We start from the raw sequence: 20180 nt of genomic DNA, 5'->3' as shown, positions 1-20180 counted from the left end.
TTTAGCATTACTGTCATTATTACCATATTTGCAAAATACTTTACACCTAGCTGTATGTGTCACAAGGAGTGACAATAACTTGTTTTCATGTGCAGTTTTTTTTAGTACTTCGCTATGTATAAGCCTGTTTCTTACTGTACCACATTAATACATGATTGATCGTAACCCACAATCTGCACCACTGGGAATAAGTGGGTTATAAGATAAAGAGGAGCGCCTGAGCACAGTGCTTTTACCCTGGTCTCTTGTTAATGCTGTGACTTTTCCCAGCAGCTACTTGTCAGACCCCTCACTGAGCCTCCTACAGTAGCAGCCCATCCACACACTGGGACACTGTACACAAGCAAATATCAGGAGAGGTGGAGTCTCAGGTTATCCAGACCACTTCTCATTGGTGGCAGAAATACTAAACTATTATACAGACCCTATAAATAATTACATTTCCTGTGAAAATCTTAGTGCCTAGGGATACAAGGGATCTAATACCAATGAATAAGGAACCATGAAGAGCACCTGGTAAGGACATGGATTTAACTCATGTAAAGAAGTGTAGTATACTGTAGCAAATAACAATTGTGTGTGAATGGAACACAGGACATTGCCTTAAGTTGTCATCACCTGCACTGTGAGAAAGTGGACAGAAGATGTGGTGTGGATACAGGGAACTTGTTCTGCTCATCTGCAATTCATGTAGTACTGATCGTATCTCACTTTACACTAAACAAACTTTGTTTTAACAGGGATCTTCCACTTGCTTTGTATGTGCTCAGCTTCCTGGGAATCCTGGTGTCTGCCACAATAGAACATTACACAAGTAAGTGGCATATATACTATCTTTCTAATGTTTCTTTGATGTGCATGTTTGTTAGACATGAGAATAAGACTGAAACCACAAGAGAAGGGTGAAGATAGGCAAATAGAGAAAGGAGAAGAGAATTATTATAGAGAGAACCAATGAATAGACAGATGAATGGACAGATAGTCAGATAGATAGATAGATAGATAGATAAAAAGACAGATAACCAAATATACATAGAGTAGGAGTTTAAAACTTGTACTAGAAATGGGCATAGCTGTACACTTGTGTGTGCTGTGAATTGCAATGTACCTCCTCAGTCTGTTCAGTGTCTGTGCTCTAAGCTTTCTTACATTTTAGCTTTTCAGGCACAAGGCATCTTCTGGTTCCTACAGGGTGGAGCTGGGTAATGTTGGCATGAATTGCCCTTTGATCCTTAGCGGTTGGATAGCAGCCAAATAGCTATAATTGCAGATACAGTACAAGTTACATTGGGACTGAAAGGTGTTTTTGCACTGCAAATGTTGTTTAAAGGAAAGGACTGTGCAGCCTGGGCCAATAGGTAAAAAGAGCCCTCTGTTTAGAGTGGGTGCTCTGTTCAGAGCCCACATCGCAGCCCCTTTACTCACAAACCAGACCTGAGTAATATTTTCCAAAATGTTTCTGGGTCACATTAAATGCATTTGTAAAGAAAAATGTTTATTTTTCCTGCTCACAGCAGCTGCTTTCAGAAAGGCAGACCGCTGAGTGTTTACATTATGGTGGTCGCTTATTTGATCTCCCCTCTCTGCTTCTTGTAAATGTCAGTAAACCACAGCCTGCCTGCACTAATGTTGCAGTCCCCATATACATTCCTCTCAGTAATGAGGGAGATACTTACTGGATGATGGACCTCACCAATTATATACTCTGCTTAATACTCCCCCTGTAATGGATGTGGTTACACTGTGATTACTTTAGATGCTTTATACACACTGAGGCTTGTTCTAATTTGAGACAGCCTAATCGATAGCACATGGTGGAATCAATGACACTACAGCACAATATGTATTGTGAATAAACAATTACATTATATCAATAGACTAGTATTATATTTATATTGGAAAGCTTTAATGTAATTTGAAAGAAGAAAAGTATATGCCTGTGTATGTGTGTTATATAAAACAATATCATACATTATCACATTTTGCTATACGTAGCATACAACATTGGGCATAATTTCCTTTGGAAACTGCATATTTTCTATTACCGACTTTTATATTCGCACCTCATTGCTACACAGTAACTCAGATATCTGTTCTGTCTATATGGTCTGTCTATGGTGTTAATATATAAATTATGTTTCTTTTTAGGATTCCCTTTCAATTTAAAATTCAACAGTATTCAGCACAAATGCCCACCCATTAATGAGGGACAGGATGACCTGCCAGGTAAAGTGCAACTCAACAAGACAAATACAAAGTCCATCTGCAACATTAAACTGCTTATTTATTGTATGGGCCATCTAATTATGTGCTAGCTCAGGGCCTAATCTGTGAAGCTCACAAGTATTATGTACCAGTGCACCTAGATGGTCTCCCCAGTGTCTAATACAGATCACGCCTACTACTGCTCACAGGAGATTCCTCTGCACACTTAAGTTAAACAATATCGAGAATAGACTGAGAAATATGTCAACATTGCATTAAAGTCCAACCTCCTGGCATTTTAAACCCAACTTAAATAACGTTTTCTAAGGTTTTCTCCTGAAATACTGCTATGTTTAGCCTAGATTATGTCCTAAATGATTATTTTTTATGTCATGTGTAATTTTTGTGTGTAATCTTTTTCACTTGAAAATATTCCTATTATTTAGCTACTTTGTCAAATTATATATATACACACATATATATATATATATATATATATATATATATATATACATATTTATTACAAGCTTTACATCCTGTCATCCTTAACAGCACACTAGATGTAATATATGTTCTAAATTTGCATGGGTGGTCATGAAATCACTGCGGGCATTATTTTCTGACTTCTTGCTCTAGGCTTTGATCTGATTTCCAAGTTCCAGATAGATAAAGCTGCATCTGTTGGGGCTATACAGACTGTTGTGGGCACATCTCCGTACCAAGTAGCATATCAGTTGGGAACAAATGTTGACTTCCGGATTTTGACCCGGTATGTATACATATTAAATACATTTTTCTGCTGTGTGCTTAGTAACTTCCAAATGACCCAATGTTTAAAGCTCTCATTAATCTGGTATGTAATCAAATGTTATTATATTTTTTCAACTGTATGAGATGAGTTCCACTGTAATATACAAGAATAGCTCTTGATAGAATAAAATATCACAGTAAAATAATGTGAGTTTTACCAATTATGTTGAGGAATGGATGATAGGTTTAGCTTTGTGGTAGCTCATTAGTATTGAGGTTTATAGTTGCAGTTTAATTAGATGGTATCCTGTTTATCCAGAGTACTTTAATTACTGTACCTTTTTAAAGTAATTATGTAGATAGAAAAGAAGTGAAGTAATATAGCATGGTATGGAAAATAAAAGGTTACATATGGATTTCTCTGTATTATGATACAGCCATGTTGATAAGTGTAAATTGTTCTGGCACAAAGTAAAATAAGGAACTATTCTCATTCTGGCATGTTTCACTTTATAATTGATATTTAAAATATGAGGAACTAGCTCCCCCTAGTGATATTTAGGGTGATGTGCAGGTGCTGTTCTCATGCTGTGGTGCTGAAAGTAATTCTAAATCCTATCAAATAATAAACATACTGTACATAGGCCAAATCACTTAAATTATTATACCAAAACATATTTTCTATTATTATTTGCAATGTTTTATTTTACAGTCATTCTGCATTCTGACAACTGAATTAGAGTTGATTTGAAAGGATATTGTTTAAAACAATATGTTGTTTGAATGTGTGATTATATGCAATTATGCATGTAGTTCTTTGTAGACTGTGAGGTACAGTTCCTATATTTAAATTTAATTACATTGTTGACACATATGAAGTGTTATATTTTATCTGACATACTTTATGATGTCTGGATAACTACATTTAAATTGATGGGAATTATGATTAAATATGTTTTTTAAATACAACATACAGTAGGTTTAGGTGCAAATTATGTGCATATAATTTTTTTAATACATCTAGAAACATAAAGCAAAAGAGATTCCAGGTAGGCACTATTGTGATTAAAATACTTAATCAAACAAGGAGGTGATTTACTATTTTAGCCTTACATAAGTAATACTTTACCGTACTATAAGTCACTTTTAAATAAAAAAATGATACCTTTTATTCAGTTATATTTGGTACAGCAGTTCTTGTTGATACAGAGCAAAACTCAACATAAGAACAATAGAAGAGTTTGTGAATACAGAACAAAAAAAAGCTTTGTTTGCATAATAACCTGAAATTTGTAAATAGAATAAATAATGAATTATATTAAATACATATTGTATATTAAGTTTTACATTAACTAGAATGAAATGTTGAGTATGAATCATTTGCTTTTTCTATAATATATAACTAATACCATCAGTTACTTGATCTAAAATAGTGAATAGGAAAAAGAGTAGGGGAATAAGGAGAAAGAGCAAAGGTAAATGGGAGCCAGAGGAACTTATTAAAACTGTATTCCCCAGTGATGAAAAAAAGATCTTATCTGGGGAAGGAGGGAGATGAGTGATATCAAATGGGCTAATAGGGTTATCAAGAAGTTTGGAGCTGGTGTAGATGCTTTGAAATGTTCTAACCATGGGTTTCAAGTTATAGTAAATATCTTCTCTGACCTTGCAATATGCTTGTCATATACTCCACAGTATGACCAGATCATATTTTGCTAGTTAAAGGGATGCCAGGAGGTATATGACACTTTTATTGGAAACACTGGGACAAATATCAGCTGGGCAAATGTATCTTATCATTTTATTGGCATATTTCAAGGTACAGTATCTTGAAATAAAAGGTGCAGTAAATAGAATTTGAGTGAGTCTGGGAGTTATATATTAACCAAGAAGCGCATATCTTATGTATCTAAAGCAACCATTTTGGCCACCAGTAACCAACAGAGTGCATACAATGAAAGATAGAGTGTAGTCTGGAGGGGTCTAGAAACCAGCAATATTACATACTGAGGCTGATTCTGAGGACAGAACAAATCAAAAGAAGCAGGTAACTGTATCTGGTACAAGCCATGCGGCAATGTCAGGATTGCAAATGCATTTATTGCACTGCAAATATAAATACTGGCATGTAGCCCAAGAATGGTGAAAATGTTTTTTTTTTACACTGCACTTTAGATTAGAGTGTAGACAGACCTCTCTCACATCTAAATATTTGCACATTTTACATCTGCCCCACCTGTAGGGCAACATGGTCGTACCAAGGTGTAAGGTTACTTGTTTTTTTTTTTTTTGAGAGACAGATAAAGTAGAAAAGTTGCCCATAGCAACCAACCAGCTTATTTCATTTTATAGATTGTGCTAGATAAATGATAGCTAAATGATTGGTTGCTATGGGAAACTTCTCCACTTTATCTCTCTCGAGGGTTTGATACATGTTCTCCTTTACCTCCATGTTATTCATTAGCAAATGGAGAAACTAGAGCTCTGTACATAGGGAGTGATTCAGTAGAGGACGGATATGCTATAGCAGCTGCTAACATGATAGCAGCTGCGATAGTTATAATATGGTAATGCAGCAGGAGGCGTCACGCCTCCTGCATGCATTACTGATCTGAGCTGCTTCCAAGGACACCTATTCATATCATCTGCGATCCCATCAGCCGGATGAGTGACCATGGGGTCACGCAAGCTGGCCATTGCAGATGCTCAAAATGTGTCAGGAAATCTCCATCAGCCATATGCGCAGATTCCAGAGCATGTGATCTGCGATCAGTAGAGCACGCTGAATCAGAACATTTAGCATGCACGCGGAATCAGAACATTTAGAATGCACGCTGATTCAGTATATTTAGAATGCACGCTGAATCAGTACATTTAGAATGCATGCTGAATCAGTATATTTAGAATGCACGCTGAATCATAATATTTAGAATGCATGCTGAATCAGTATATTTAGAATGCACACTGAATTGGACATTTAGAATGCACGCTGAATCAGTATATTTAGAATGCACACTGAATCAGAACATTTAGAATGCATGCTGAATCAGTATATTTAGAATGCACGCTGAATCAGAACATTTAGAATGCACGCTGAATCAGAACATTTAGAATGCACACTGAATCAGTACATTTAGAATGCACACTGAATCAGTACATTTAGAATGCACGCTGAATCAGTACATTTAGAATGCACGCTGAATCAGTACATTTAGAATGCACGCTGAATCAGTACATTTAGAATGCACGCTGAATCAGTACATTTAGAATGCACGCTGAATCAGAACATTGAGAATGCAGGCTGAATCAGTATATTTAGAACATCTCCTTGACCAATGCCACACCTATCACCTGGTCAGTAAAGCATATGACCATCATTTTCTTGGCATTTACAGGTATCTTCCAGGTGTACTACAGGTGAAACACTTTATCATAGCTGACATTTTTTAAATATAAAAACTTGATTTCCATAAAATCTCTGTATCAACCAAATATTCTGTCCATGTCTAATCAACCATTAAGAAACTCTTACTTTTTTTTCTTTACAAATAAATCATAAGACTTTATTAATCCATCATCTACTAGGATTTCGTGTCTTTGAACATTTTTGCTTTTGGTCTAGGAAAGTTGTTAAGTGACATTGGTATAGATAAATTCAAATAATAAAACATTAAGGGAAGAATTGAATTAGTCGCAGGACTTGTCGTGGGCTTTTAGCTCCTGGGTTAAGTGCCTGGAGCTATTCAATTATATACCTTAGTAAGCCCCATATCCTGCATTAAGCACAGCAGCTAATCCACGGTAAGGCATAGTTTCTGGGTAAATGCTATGCAGTTACTGGGTGCAGTAAGCCCATGGTAAGCTCAGAGGGTGCACTTAATGCAGATTTCTGTGTGCACCATCCTAAAGTGTGAGCAGAAAACCGTCTTATGGCAGACAGTAATTGAAGTCCTGCAGCTAATTAAATTCCCCTTTTACAGACTTCTCTATACCATGATAACTCACCCTTTCTTAAATACTCATATGTTTCATGTTTGGATTAATATATTGTCTAACAACTGGTATGATGTATTGCTTCCTCCAGGCACATCTATAGCAGTGGGCTACCAGAAGAATATTCCTTTATGTTTACCTTCCGGATGAAAGACAGCACAAAGAACAAATACTGGAGTATCTGGCAAATTGTAGACTCAGAAGGAAAGCAACAAGCTGCCATTAACTTCAATGGCAATAAAAAAGCTCTTGAGTTCTCTTACAAAGGAGCAGATGGGAAATTGAATACCGTCAGCTTTAAACACCTGCCCTTCCTGTTCGACACCAAGTTCCACAAAGTTCTCTTCAGTGTGCAAAAGTCCAGACTCACTCTTTACATTGACTGCATCAAAGTGGACTCATTCCAGCTGGTTCCAAGAGGGAAAATTAGCGTAGATGGCTATACCATTTTGGGCAAGTTGAAGAATAACCATGAAGTGTCTGTACCGGTAAGTGTCCAACAGGGAGCTGTATCAAATCTTGGAGAGAGATAATGTACCAACCAATCAGCTCCTAATTGTCATTTTTCAAAACATAGCCTGTAAAATGACAGATAGAAGCTGATTGGTTGGTAATTTATCTCTCTCCACTTTATCTCTCTCCAAGGCTTGATACATCGCCCCTCAAATATTTTACTTAACTCTCTCATTGAATGCATTTGTATGTTAAAACACTATCTACTAAAGTATATATTTACATATAAACATAGTTTTACTAAGAGTACTGTTATCTAGTTTGGGTAGATTATACAAAGGATACATTTTTACTGTTTTATTTCACAGACTGAGGTAGATGTACTAATCCTCGAAGAGAAATACAGTGGATAGAGATAAAGTGCCAACCAATCAGCTCCTGACTATTATTTTTTTAAACACAGACTGTAAACTGACCATTAGGAGCTGATTGGTTGGTATCACTCTGCAAGGCTTAGTACATCTTCCCCAGAATGTTATATAGCTTACATCAGTCTAATACACACACTGAAATAACTTGCCAGTATGTTTTTGGACTTTGGTAGGAAGCCAGAGTACCCGGTGGAAACCCACTCAAACATGAGGAGAGAGCGTTCTGGTCAAAATGAACAAATGTGCCACTATATCACGCATTGATTTTCTCTTTTTTGTTTGTCACACACATTTCAATGTGATTGGATCAACTTGTCCAGCTCAGAAGGTCATTCAGGTGCTGTAATGACATGAAAGCAATGGAAAGCTGACCACACATGGGGCCTGATTCAGAGCCGCTCGTAAGCGGACGCTCGTTTGCTCCGAGTGATGTTTGCCCAACTGCGCATGCGTACGGATCGTAATACGCATGCGCGAACCAGTCAGTGCGGCCGAAAATCGTTTGTTCGCTAAATAGTGAATGCCTGCTATTTTGAGTGACAGAATGAGGCGTATGTGGGTGGTAACAGGGGAAGGTGCTTGAAAAAGGGTAGTGGAGATCCGAACGCAGGCGTGCTTAAAGGTCAAAACGGGCGTTTTAAGGGTGTGCATAATTAATACAGCAGCGTCATTGACCACGTCACTGGGTTATTTTATAGCCAGAACTACTCGCAAGATTGTGGTAGCAAAAACCAACCACAAGAATAGCGAGCAGTTCATACGCTGGTCGATGTACTCGATTAATCTAACAAATAGCGGACATGACGTAGGATGCGAGCGGCCAGGGGGCGTATTTTTAAAAAAAACGACCGCAAGTTTTGTTCGCTCATTCAGACATAGAGGCGTGAACAGACCGCAAAGAGCGAACAGTTCATTTGAATAGCCACCCCTATTTTCTGGACGAACGACCGCAAATAGCGTCCGGCTCTGAATCAGGCCCCTGGACTTGTCATTTCCAAGTTGACTGATGACTTCACACACAGTAGTGGAGGTCATAATCTGACCTGCTTTTTATTCGACAGAACAAATATAAACTAATTTTAATCAGTTTTTACCAGCTTGAATGGATTTTTGTGATGCTATACATGTAGGGCTGGTACTATCATGTTATCATGTGGCAAATCTAGGCAGCTGCCTAAGGTGCTAATGGTTAGGAGGTCCTTAAAACATTGACTAGTGAAGTAATGTCATGCCCCACACGGAGCTCTGCAGGAGAAGCCGCTAGCAGTTCATTTCATCTGAACATGCCCGCCAAGAACCGGCACGGGGCCCAATAACTGATGAGAGCACGGGAGGCATGACAATGTAAAACAAAAATTGCTGCAGACTGGGGAGGGGACGCTGTGAGCCCCTCAGCCCAGCGCAAATCCAGTGGGGGTATGATCAGTGTGATCACTCACAGGCAGAGAGGAGACTGCTGCTGCTCAGTAGCAACGAGCAGTCTCCCTGCTCCCACTGCAGCCAGGCAAACAGCAGCGTGTGCTGGGCTGCTGACAGATAAGGGGGGGAGCAACATCGTCCGAGGTCCTCGCCGGGCCCTCTAACAAGCCCAGGTAATTAGTACCCGCTCCTCCCTTCACTCGGCGCCCCTCCATCTGAATACAAGTGAAGATACACATTTATTTCCGAGCATGGAATGCTGCCAACTTGCATGTAATTTTGAATCGGGCCCAAGTAAAGAAGTCATTGATAAATTATTTATAATCAAATTCCTGTCCAATTTGTATTTTGGTACAGTATTATCAACCATATATAACTGACTTTATTGTTGTACAGTACTTAGCATCTTATAAAGAAGTGGAACTGGAAACTATGGGGGAGATGTATCAAATCTTGGACAGAGATAAAATGGAGAGAGATAAATTACTTCTGTCATTTCTTTAGCACAGCCTGTAAAGTGACAGTTAGGAGCTGATTGGTTGGTAATTCATTTCTCTCCACTTTATCTCTCTCCGAGAATTGATAAGTCCCGCCCTATATATTTTTCCATTTCTTCTTGTTTTGTTTCTTTTTTTGATATAAGATATTCCAACTACAATCTATCTATCTTGCTTGTCTCTTCCTTCAGTAAGCACAGGCAGTACACTATCACTGGCAATATAAACCAGACAAACTGAAAAATAAAGATTTGGTTCATATATTGCTAATAATAATGATGATAATAATAATAATAATAATAATAATAAAAATCTCATCATAATAATACTACTACTAATGAGAAGAAGAAGAATAAATGGTCTTCATACAACTGTTACTTTCTTCAAAGTGATATGACTTGGGTAAAATGAATGCCAAGAAATGATTTAGACCCATTAGTTAATCTAATTTAAACCCTTTACCATTCTCTATGATGGGCACAATTTCAGGCTGATATTATGATAGCACTTTAGGGCACAATCAGAGTAATCAGGAAAATATCACACACTATTATTAACACAAGGCAAATGAAAACTGCTAGATTATGGCCTCACTGATGGCTTATTTTATGTTTTTAGGATCTCAGTAACTGGCGATATAATAGTACTGGGAATTTGTTTAACTGTTTATTAGCTATAAAGAAGATAGCCCAGCAGTGTAACAGCCACATTACCAATAATGTTACACTTGAACAATGTATTAGCCAGAGACTATCAGTGACATGACACCAGGCACACATAAAGGAAATGTTTATTTCACACCATGTTAATCTGCAACCCATTATGTCATATTATTTACATTACTGGTTTCATTCAAGGGTAATCCATGTATGTATTTATACATTTTATATGGGTTTCTTGCTATGCTGCTATGACATCAAGTGTATAGGTCCCTGTCTAACACTCATTCTATCCAATGTATTCCATAGGTACTAAAGGCCTGATTCAGCAAAGAACACAGTTACTAATACGCATGTAATCGGCCGATTGTGGCGTACTGCGCATGTGTATTCATCGCAGTGCGCGAACTAGCCATTGCAATTGGGACTGCGATCGCAGCAACTGCAGACCCAATGCAGAGTGATTGTCAGGAAGTACCATTTTTGCGTGGTTAATGGGGGGTGGGGGTCGGGGAAATGCAGGCATGCCAGTGTATTTGATCGCCGTTACAGGGGCGTGCATAAATTATCCACTGCGATGCACTACACAGCCTGAGGCCTGATAGCGTGCGTGGAAGTTAGCAATTTCAGAGTAAGGTCAGGGCTTGTGCAAGTGTGTGTGAGATTGCGATGGTACTCGATTGTACCGATGGTTTTGCAGTCTTGCTAAATACTACGGATGTGTGTAAGGTAAAGTGGGCGTCCATATGTAGTGCTGTGTATGGCATTGTGATCGCAATGGATTGGCATACTATCACAGTAAGACTGCATACGTAATCACTATTGCATCGGAACGTAATGAATCAGACCCTAAGTGATCCCTTTTGAATTGAGTAAATTTCAGTAACACATATAAAGAGACTAGCAGTGTAATGGCTGTTATTAAGGGTAGGCAGTGAGCAGTACACAGACCTACAAGTCACAGTTCTCAGTACATAGACCCAACACATGACTGTCTACACCAAACTTTAATGTTCAACGTGATCTTTATATTCCAAACAAGAATAAAGAAACACCCTTTCCTATACTATGGTGAGGATCATTTATCTAGTTCTCTATCTATTTTGTAGCATCCTGGTATTTCCAGTACAATACCAATGTTACATATGTGTCCACATACTGTACATCTAGCCTCCTTGTGCGTTAAACAGCCCCCCTAGTCGCACCATGCTGTGGCACCGAGCATCTTTTTGAGCAACTTTTTTCTTTAAAATTCATCTTATTCAGACAAAAAAGATGCTTGGCGCCAGGGGAGTAGCGAGGGTGGTTCCAGTGGAGCATGAGCTCGGGGCACCAAACTGGACAGAGGGTGCCATTCAGGTTTCCGGAACTCATGGGGCGCTGCACAGTATGACGGCCCTTCTGTTAGTTTTATCTCGGTTTGTTTGCTCTATATCCTAAATAAGTTACAGATCTGAGATCCGTTTCTACATTTCATGCTCCCCCAAGCTGCCCAGATTGCCTCCCCTCCTTCCTCTGTGATCATTTTCTGTCACCTCCCCTTTCCTGTCAGATTGATTACATTCACTTCTCACATCTTTTATTCCCTCCCCTATCTACCATGGGATCAGCTCTTTACCCCTGTCCACTCCTTTCTTTTTGGCTTCTGTCACCACCCCTCTCTGATCAACTCTTTGCCCCTCCCCGCTCCTTTCTTATTGGCTGCTGTCACTACCTCTCTCCTCTCCTTTTCTTATTGGCAGGGATGAGTTTTAAAAAAACGTCACTGCTTTGCTATATAAAGTAATGAGGTGTTCCTAGGTATGACCACAAAGTGTTATTTGAAAGGTCTTTAAAAAAATACTTTATTAGGAGACCTGAAATAATGGTGGTAGACAGAACATGATTAGTAGTACTCACATTAATACAGGTGCAATGTACTGTATATTTGCTTAGTAGTAGCATAGCTGAGAATAGAGCTTCCCATAGGTGTCCCCACTCCAGTGATAGCTGATTGGGGCAGTAATTGCAGTAATAAGCTGTGCACCCTGGTGAATCCACTCTAGCACATGTACTCTGTCAATTTAAGTGAAATGATCAGAATATATAATACAATCTCCTCTATTGACTAATAACAATGACTCAAATGAGATAAAAGTCAGATCCTAGGTGCTATACATATATAAAGCAGTGACAAAGCAGCTACCACTTACTGTCAGATAGTGTTTCACCAAAGCATTCTATTCCCCCAATGAGACCTCAGTGCCCAGCGTGATACTGCCACTGTTTGCTGTTTTTCTCTTCATTTCAGTATTCCCCCCGCAGGCTGGCCATACCCCACTGGCACAGTTGAGTACAGGGAGGGGGCGCTACAACATGTACTTTCTCCGGGCACCATGGTTCCACGCTACTCCTCTGCTTGGCACTACTGAGTCGCACGACACTCACGCGTTATGTGTAACGCGACTTGTAGTGCACGGTGGATAGATGTATGTGGACACATATGGAACCCCCTGTCACTGTACACGTGCTGTGTGGTGCCTGTGTATGTAGTGCACCTCTCCTGATGGGTAAGTGTACATGCGGCCCCTCCCTGCTTATTCAGGATTTATAGCAAAGTAATTAAGATATAGACACAGGTGTTTGTACAGGTGTACTATGATGTAGTGCAGCACAATAGATCACATAAGTTGGGCGCCAAACTATCTTTTTGTTTCAAACATTTGAACTTTATTTATATTGCAATGCCTCCACTCCAGCACGTGGCTTTGGTTGCAGTGTACAAATAACTCCACTCCTCATGCACTGTTCTTAGGTAACCACTATAAAATAATTTTCCACATGACATTAAATGGCACATATGACAGCTGAACATCATCAGCTCATTCTCTCTACTCTCACTTTGGGGGAGATTTATCAAAGCTTAGAGTGAGATAAAGTACTAACAAATCAGCTTCTAATTGTCATTTACAAGCTATGCTGTAAAGATGACACAAGCTGATTGGTTGGTAATTTATCTCTCTCCATTTTTTTCTCTCTCCAAGATTTGATCAATCTCCCCCTTTAGCTGCACTTTTACCCAACACAAGTGGTGTTTCTATTCATAGGGGTTCTTTCACACTCGTCTCTCTTTGCTCCTCTGCAGACAATATACTGTACAAGTGCCTCTTACAATCTTCTGTAGCCACAATGTAGCTTTACAGAGACTCCCTTTAAAGGCTGCTGGGGCTCTTTAGATAAGGGCATTGTTACCCTCTGTCTTCCACTTGGCTCTATTCCTGTTTTTCTTTTCTTTCTCTCCCTCTATGGGGCCTCTCATGACTCTTTTTATCTTATCTCTCTCCTGGGCATCGGATGGGCATAGTGGCCCCAGTGTGCTCCCTCGTCGGGGAGTGCAGGTGCTCTCTCTCAGCTCCCCAGCTCTGAGATGATTACTACTCCCACCTGCCCACCTGTCACTTACTGGTCATAGTGGCTCTAACGGCCTCCAACTGTAAGTTAGACAACGCCCCGCTGATGACTCTAGTGTTCCTAATGGGCGTGGGTATGCAGCCGGGAAGCCGGCGGACCTAATCCCGTCCGCCGGCTTCCCGACTGCTTAATCCCAGCGAGGGTTAAATGACAGGCGTCTAAATCTAGACGCCTGTCATTTTACCGACGCAGGGAGACCGGGGCCCGGCATCCCGATTGAAGTGATGCCGGGCGCCGAGCGCACAGCCGCTGAGGGGGGAGTTAGGTTTAGGGCTCCCGGGGGGGACTTAGGGTTAGGCACCCCCTGGGAGGTTGGGGTTAGGCTAGGGGGAGGAAGGGTTAGGCACCCCCGGAGGGGACTTAGGGTTAGGAACCTCCCCGGGGGACTTAGGTGTAGGCAGCGGAGAAGGGGGGGGTTAGGTTTAGGTACTTAGAGAGGGGATTAGGGTTAGGCACTGGGGGGGAAGGTTAGGGTTAGGCTCCCCTAAGGGAGGGTTAGGGGGTAGAATTAGGTTAGCGAATACTTACCTATGGGCAATCGAGATTTTCATCCTTGTCGGGCAGCCGCTGTCGGGATTTGAATCGCCGGCCAGGGGTCCGGCGGTAAATCATACCGATTCCTGGGCGTGACCATACCCTGACTCCGAAGGAGGTGTTACACATAAAAGACCTTCGTGCGTGTAGCTTGTGAACATGAGAGACATTTACACCCCTCAGGAGACTGCAGCTGGACTATAGAAAGTAGCTGCATGTCATTTGTAAATCACATCTGTTTTATATCAAATCATCTTGGATTTTGTAGCACTTAGCAAGCCCTAACCATAAAATTACTGTAACCTTCGACTCTAAGTGATTATTATGGAAACAACCCCCAAATTATAACCCTGTCCCTAAAAACAGCCCATAGCATTCGCTTCCACATTACATTATAGCAGTTCTAGAACCAGCGACTGTACGAGGAGGAGCACAATGATTAGATATGTGTACATCATTATCAGCTAGCAGAACTTATTATTTGGTTTCTTATTTTAATGTTTTTTGGATACTACCAAGCGTATATGAAATGCAAGCGTTAGTTGTATGTACACAATTACAAATAATGTAGTAAAAAGATGTTTAATACATCGTTATGCATACAAATTGTCTAATTCAGTTAGATACAGATGTGTCAAACAGGCCTTCTTGATGCGCCTGGTCCCGTTAGACTTTTTTGCTTCTTTTTTTGCCGAGAATGCATCTTAATCACAATGTGATACTACTAGGGCGCACCAGAAAACTATGCTGATTAATCTGTGTGACACTTGTATATCTGTGTGGCGACTAGGTCTCTCAGTCAGCATGCAAAGTGCTACGATGTAGTGGTCACAGCTTTTTTTCCACACCAAGTTCCATTTACAGTCTCTGTAGCACACAGTATACAAGTGTCACATATCAGATTAATTAGTGCAGTCTCCTGGTGCATCCTAGTCACATCACCACTTAGATGTATTTACAGAAAATAAAGATGCCCAACGCTGGCAGAGTTGCACAGGACCTGACGGCTCATTCACGCCAGGCATATCGCGTTGAATGACATAATTAAGCAAGATGAGCAAGGACACATCTGTACAAAGAGAAAATAATCTTATTTATAGAGGGAAAATTACATTTAGCACAAAACAATGAATAATACACAAGGCTGATGTAATTCAAGAAGGTGTGGTAACCACAGGCCTAGGGAACTCTGTTTTCCTGTACAATACAGTCATAAATGCATACAAATACAGATACACTGGCTGTCTGCAGATCAGACATACTGTACAGTACAAATAAAAACATTAAGTGCATGTACTAAATGCCATTAAGCAATTTTAAATGATGCCATAATATATACACTTCTGCCTAATTTTCTAAGCCCTTCAATCTTGAGCTGAATGTAACACTTGCACAGGATTAATCATGTCTTTGTTAATGACAGTTCCTTGCATTATGCTGTTTATTGAGCACCTTTGTTTTATCATGCAATTAAATATTTCTCTATGTCTGTCTGTCTGTAACCCCCTTTCAGTTTGCGGTGTGGTGCAATGTGCATTTGGAGTGATACAACTCCCATTGCGTCAGGCTAGCTCTCCAGGGTAAGAGCAACACCTGAGAAGAGTGTCCCTACCCATGCAGGCTTTATAACAGTCACACATATAGGCATATGTAGCAACAGACCTTCTCTTAAAATATATATATATATATATATATATATATATATATATATATATATGACAACTGACCTAGACACAGTTTTCTGTATTTGCATCCTCTCAACAACCGTGAGAGCCGCTGTTTTTTCCTTATATTGTAACATTGGTGGAATGATTGTTTTGCTCTCTGGAGGGCACCAGGGCATGTATTGAGTTAGTACAGTGGAGTGTGTCGGTATTCGTATATTGGATTATACAGTCAGGTGCATAAATATTGGGACATTGACAGAATTTTCATATTTTGGCCTCTATTCACCACCACAATGGCTTTGAAATGAAACAAACAAGATGTGCTTTAAACTGCAGACTTTCAGATTTAATTTGAGGGAAATTACATCCAAATCAGGTGAACGGTGTAGGAATTACAACGGTTTCTATATGTGCCTCCCACTTTTTAAGGGGCCAAAAGTAATGGGACAATCTAAACAATCCTAAATCTAACTTTCACTTTTTAATACTTTGTTGCAAATCCTTTGCAGGCAATTACAGCCTGAAGTCTGGAACGCATAGACATCACCAGACGCTGGGTTTCATCCCTGGTGATGCTCTGCCAGGCCTCTACTGCAAATGTCTTCAGTTCCTGCTTGTTCTTGGGGCATTTTCCCTTCAGTTTTGTCTTCATCAAGTGAAATGCATGCTCAATCGGATTCAGGTCAGGGGATTGACTTGGCCATTGTATAACATTCCACTTTTTAGCCTTAAAAAACTCTTTGGTTGCTTTTGCAGTATGCTTTCGGGTCATTGTCCATCTGCACTGTGAAGCGCCGTCCAATGAGTTCTGAAGCATTTGACTGAATATGAGCATATAATATTGCCCGAAACACTTCAGAATTCATTCTGCTGCTTTTGTCAGCAGTCACATCATCAATAAATACAAGGGAACCAGTTCCATTGGCAGCCATACATGCCCACGCCATGACACTACCACCACCATGCTTCACTGATAAGGTGGTATGTTTTGGATCATGAGCAGTTCTTTTTCCTTCTCCATACTCTTCTCTTCCCATCACTCTGGTACAAGTTGATCTTTGTCTCATCCGTCCATAGGATGTTGTTCCAGAACTGTAATGGCTTTTTTAGATGTTATTTGGCAAACTCTAATCTGGTCTTCCTGTTTTTGTGGCTCACCGATGGTTTACATCTTGTGGTGAACCATCTATATTCACTCTTGTGAAGTCTTCTCTTGTTTGTTGACTTTGACACATATACACCTACCTCCTGGAGAGTGTTCTTGATTTGGCCAACTGTTGTGAAGGGGTTTTTCTTCACCAGGGAAATAATTCTTCTGTCATCCACCACAGTTGTTTTCCGTGGTCTTCCGGGTCTTTTGGTGTTGCTGAGCTCTCCGGTGCATTCTTTCTATTTAAAAATGTTCCAAACAGTTGATTTGGCCACACCTAATGTTTTTGCTACCTCTCTGATGGGTTTGTTTTGATTTTTCAGCCTAATGATGGCTTGCTTCACTGATAGTGACAGCTCTTTGGATCTCGTATTGAGGGAATAGCCCACACCTGTCCATGAAATAGCTTTTGAGTTGATAGTCCCATTACTTTTGGCCCCTTAAAAAGTGGGAGGCACATATAGAAACCGTTGTAATTCCTACACCGTTCACCTGATTTGGATGTAATTACCCTCAAATTAAATCTGAAAGTCTGCAGTTGAAGCACATCTTGTTTGTTTCATTTCAAAGCCATTTTGGTGGTGAATAGAATCCAAAATATAAAAATTCTGTCAATGTCCCAATATTTATGCACCTGACTATATATATATATATATATATATATATATATATATATATATATAGTAACACAGCGTGTTGAAATGAGGACTCCAGACAGGCAGGTACTTGGTAAAGCATTGCCCTTTTAATGGTAGCAGACACTGCACCTTAGCATACATGAGCATAGGCCTGGACACACACAGGCACATAACAGAAAATAAGCAAACAACATAAGAAGTACCCTCCAGGTCCTGGCACCCTAATGCTAACCACCACCCCCAGCCTATCACCTGGCCAGTTTGTCCGGCATCAGGAGCAAGGAGCATCAGGTGTGTAGGAGTTTTAAACCCTTCCCGTGCTCCAGTGATTATTCCAGCTGGGTCTGTGTAAATGTAAAAGCCTGGAATTCCACACCTCCACTGCTAATGTAGAAAGCGCAGGTTTCACCAGAATATGGGTAAATCAGGTGATAGACAATCCCTCTCACCACTATATATATATATATATATATATATATATATATATTAAAATATCGATCTGTGGGTCTGATATAGAGATGAATGCGGTATATGGTATACACAGCAGCTGCGTCTTTGGTGTAAATATGTTAATGCTGCAGGAGGTATCTTGTGTTAATAGATGCCTCCTACATGCTTGTGTGATCCACTGCTGTTTCCGAGAATGCAGCATCAGATCGCTTGTGAGAACATCGGCCATCTGAGTAACCCTCAGGTAACATTCATAGCCATCACATTCATAGTCGAAGCCAGTAAATCTGCATTTAGTGACACAGGCACTGAGTAACCCTCAGGTTACATTCATAACCCTCAGGTTACATTCATACAATCACATTCATATCCGAAGCCAGTAAATCTGCATTTAGTGACACAGGCACTGGCCTCAGCACTCCTAAAAAATGGGGGCACCCCTTCCCCGCCCCCAAACAGGGGGAACTGCGTGCAATGATGCAGGATGTGTTCTGCACATGTGCAGATCGGGTATGCTCGTTTGCAGTCCTCCCGCTACAGGATATCCATCTATCTATCTATACATTCAAATGGTGATAGATAGGCTTATCAAGTGCTACATGTCACAGAGTTTTCTCCACCATTTAAACTAATAAAAATGAAAAACATAGGTGTTTGGTCACTCCTAACATAAGCTACACTTACTGAACTTTGCCTACTACTTTGCCCCAACATATCCTTGGCCCTCATTCAGAGCCTCTCGCTATTTGCGGTCGTTCGTTTTCTAAAAAGGGGTGGCTATTCAAATGAACCGTTCGCACTTTGCAGTCTGTTCACGCCTCTAAGTCTGAACGAGCGAGCAAAACATGCGAACGTAAATTTGAAAAATACGCCCCCTGGCCGCTCGCACCATACGTCATGTCCGCTATTTATTAGATTAATCGAGTACATCGACCAGCGTATGAACTGCTCGCTATTCTTGTGGTTGGTTTTTTCAACCCACTATTTTGCGAGCAGTTCTGAGTTAAAAAAAAACAAGTGACGTGGTCAATGGCGCTGCTGGATTAATTATGCAGTCCCTTAAAACGCCCGTTTTGACCTTTAAGCACGCCTGCGATCGGATTTCCACTCCCCGTTTTCAAGCACCTTCCCCTGTTACCACCCACATATGCCTCATTCTGTCACTCAAATTATCAGGCATTCGCTATTTTGCGAGCATATGAATTTCGACCGCACTGACTGGTTCGCGCATGCGTATAACAATCCGTACGCATGCGCAGTTGGGCAAACATCGCTCGGAGCGAACGAGCTGCCGCTTACGAGTGGCTCTGAATTAGGGCCCTTGTTCCATCTCTCTGGTCATAAAGCTCAATGTGTCTATAATGCATCCCAGTCTTGAAAAGACCATTTGTGTACATTTGCTTTCTGTATATGCGCTGTGCAAAAACTAGCAAAATGCACACACCATTACCAGTGCGTGCACAGTACAATGTACTCCCAATCCCTCCAACTTTGTACCCATATATCAACTACCCTCCTTCCACTTTTCTTGTGTAATTTGGAATGCAAAATCTGTTTATAACAAACTCACATCCATTATCTATTTATTTTAAAGTGCCCCAGCATCCTTGACATTACAGAAAGTCAGTTTACTTAATCTATCACACCATCCCATACAGCTCTCCACTTTGCAGGATTCTCCCTCCCCCATGCTTTCCAGACCTGGAAACAGAGAGAGTAATTCTACTTTCTCCATACTGGATCTTCTGAGTCATAACCACAGGACGCTCTCTCTCTTTCTCTACCTTTGATTTTCTTTCCACCTTTGTATCACTTTCATTTATCGCCACCAACTTTATTACCTGCATCAATTATTTCCTATTTTTTGACTCTTAGGGGTAAATT

The 20180-nt window shown here is 40.3% G+C and overlaps 1 protein-coding gene across 1 annotated transcript in view; it reads left to right on the top strand.

Moving 5' to 3' along the window:
• The first annotated feature begins 413 nt into the window (after positions 1-413).
• The window catches only part of COL9A1 (collagen type IX alpha 1 chain), a 144742-nt gene continuing 124975 nt past the window's right edge, over positions 414-20180 (top strand). The window contains exons 1-5 of the mRNA XM_088470515.1: positions 414-516; positions 741-814; positions 2149-2226; positions 2842-2974; positions 7040-7436. Of these exons, the coding sequence (XP_088326641.1) occupies positions 503-516; positions 741-814; positions 2149-2226; positions 2842-2974; positions 7040-7436 (696 nt within the window). The 5' untranslated portion in view covers positions 414-502. The remainder of the gene's footprint in view (positions 517-740; positions 815-2148; positions 2227-2841; positions 2975-7039; positions 7437-20180) is intronic.

The sequence above is a fragment of the Taudactylus pleione genome, unplaced genomic scaffold, assembly GCF_031769625.1.
Source record: "Taudactylus pleione unplaced genomic scaffold, aTauple2 ptg000015l, whole genome shotgun sequence".
Taxonomy (NCBI): domain Eukaryota; kingdom Metazoa; phylum Chordata; class Amphibia; order Anura; family Myobatrachidae; genus Taudactylus; species Taudactylus pleione.
The sequence above is the reverse complement of the archived record's forward strand: the minus strand, read 5'-3'. Positions and strand labels throughout refer to the sequence as shown.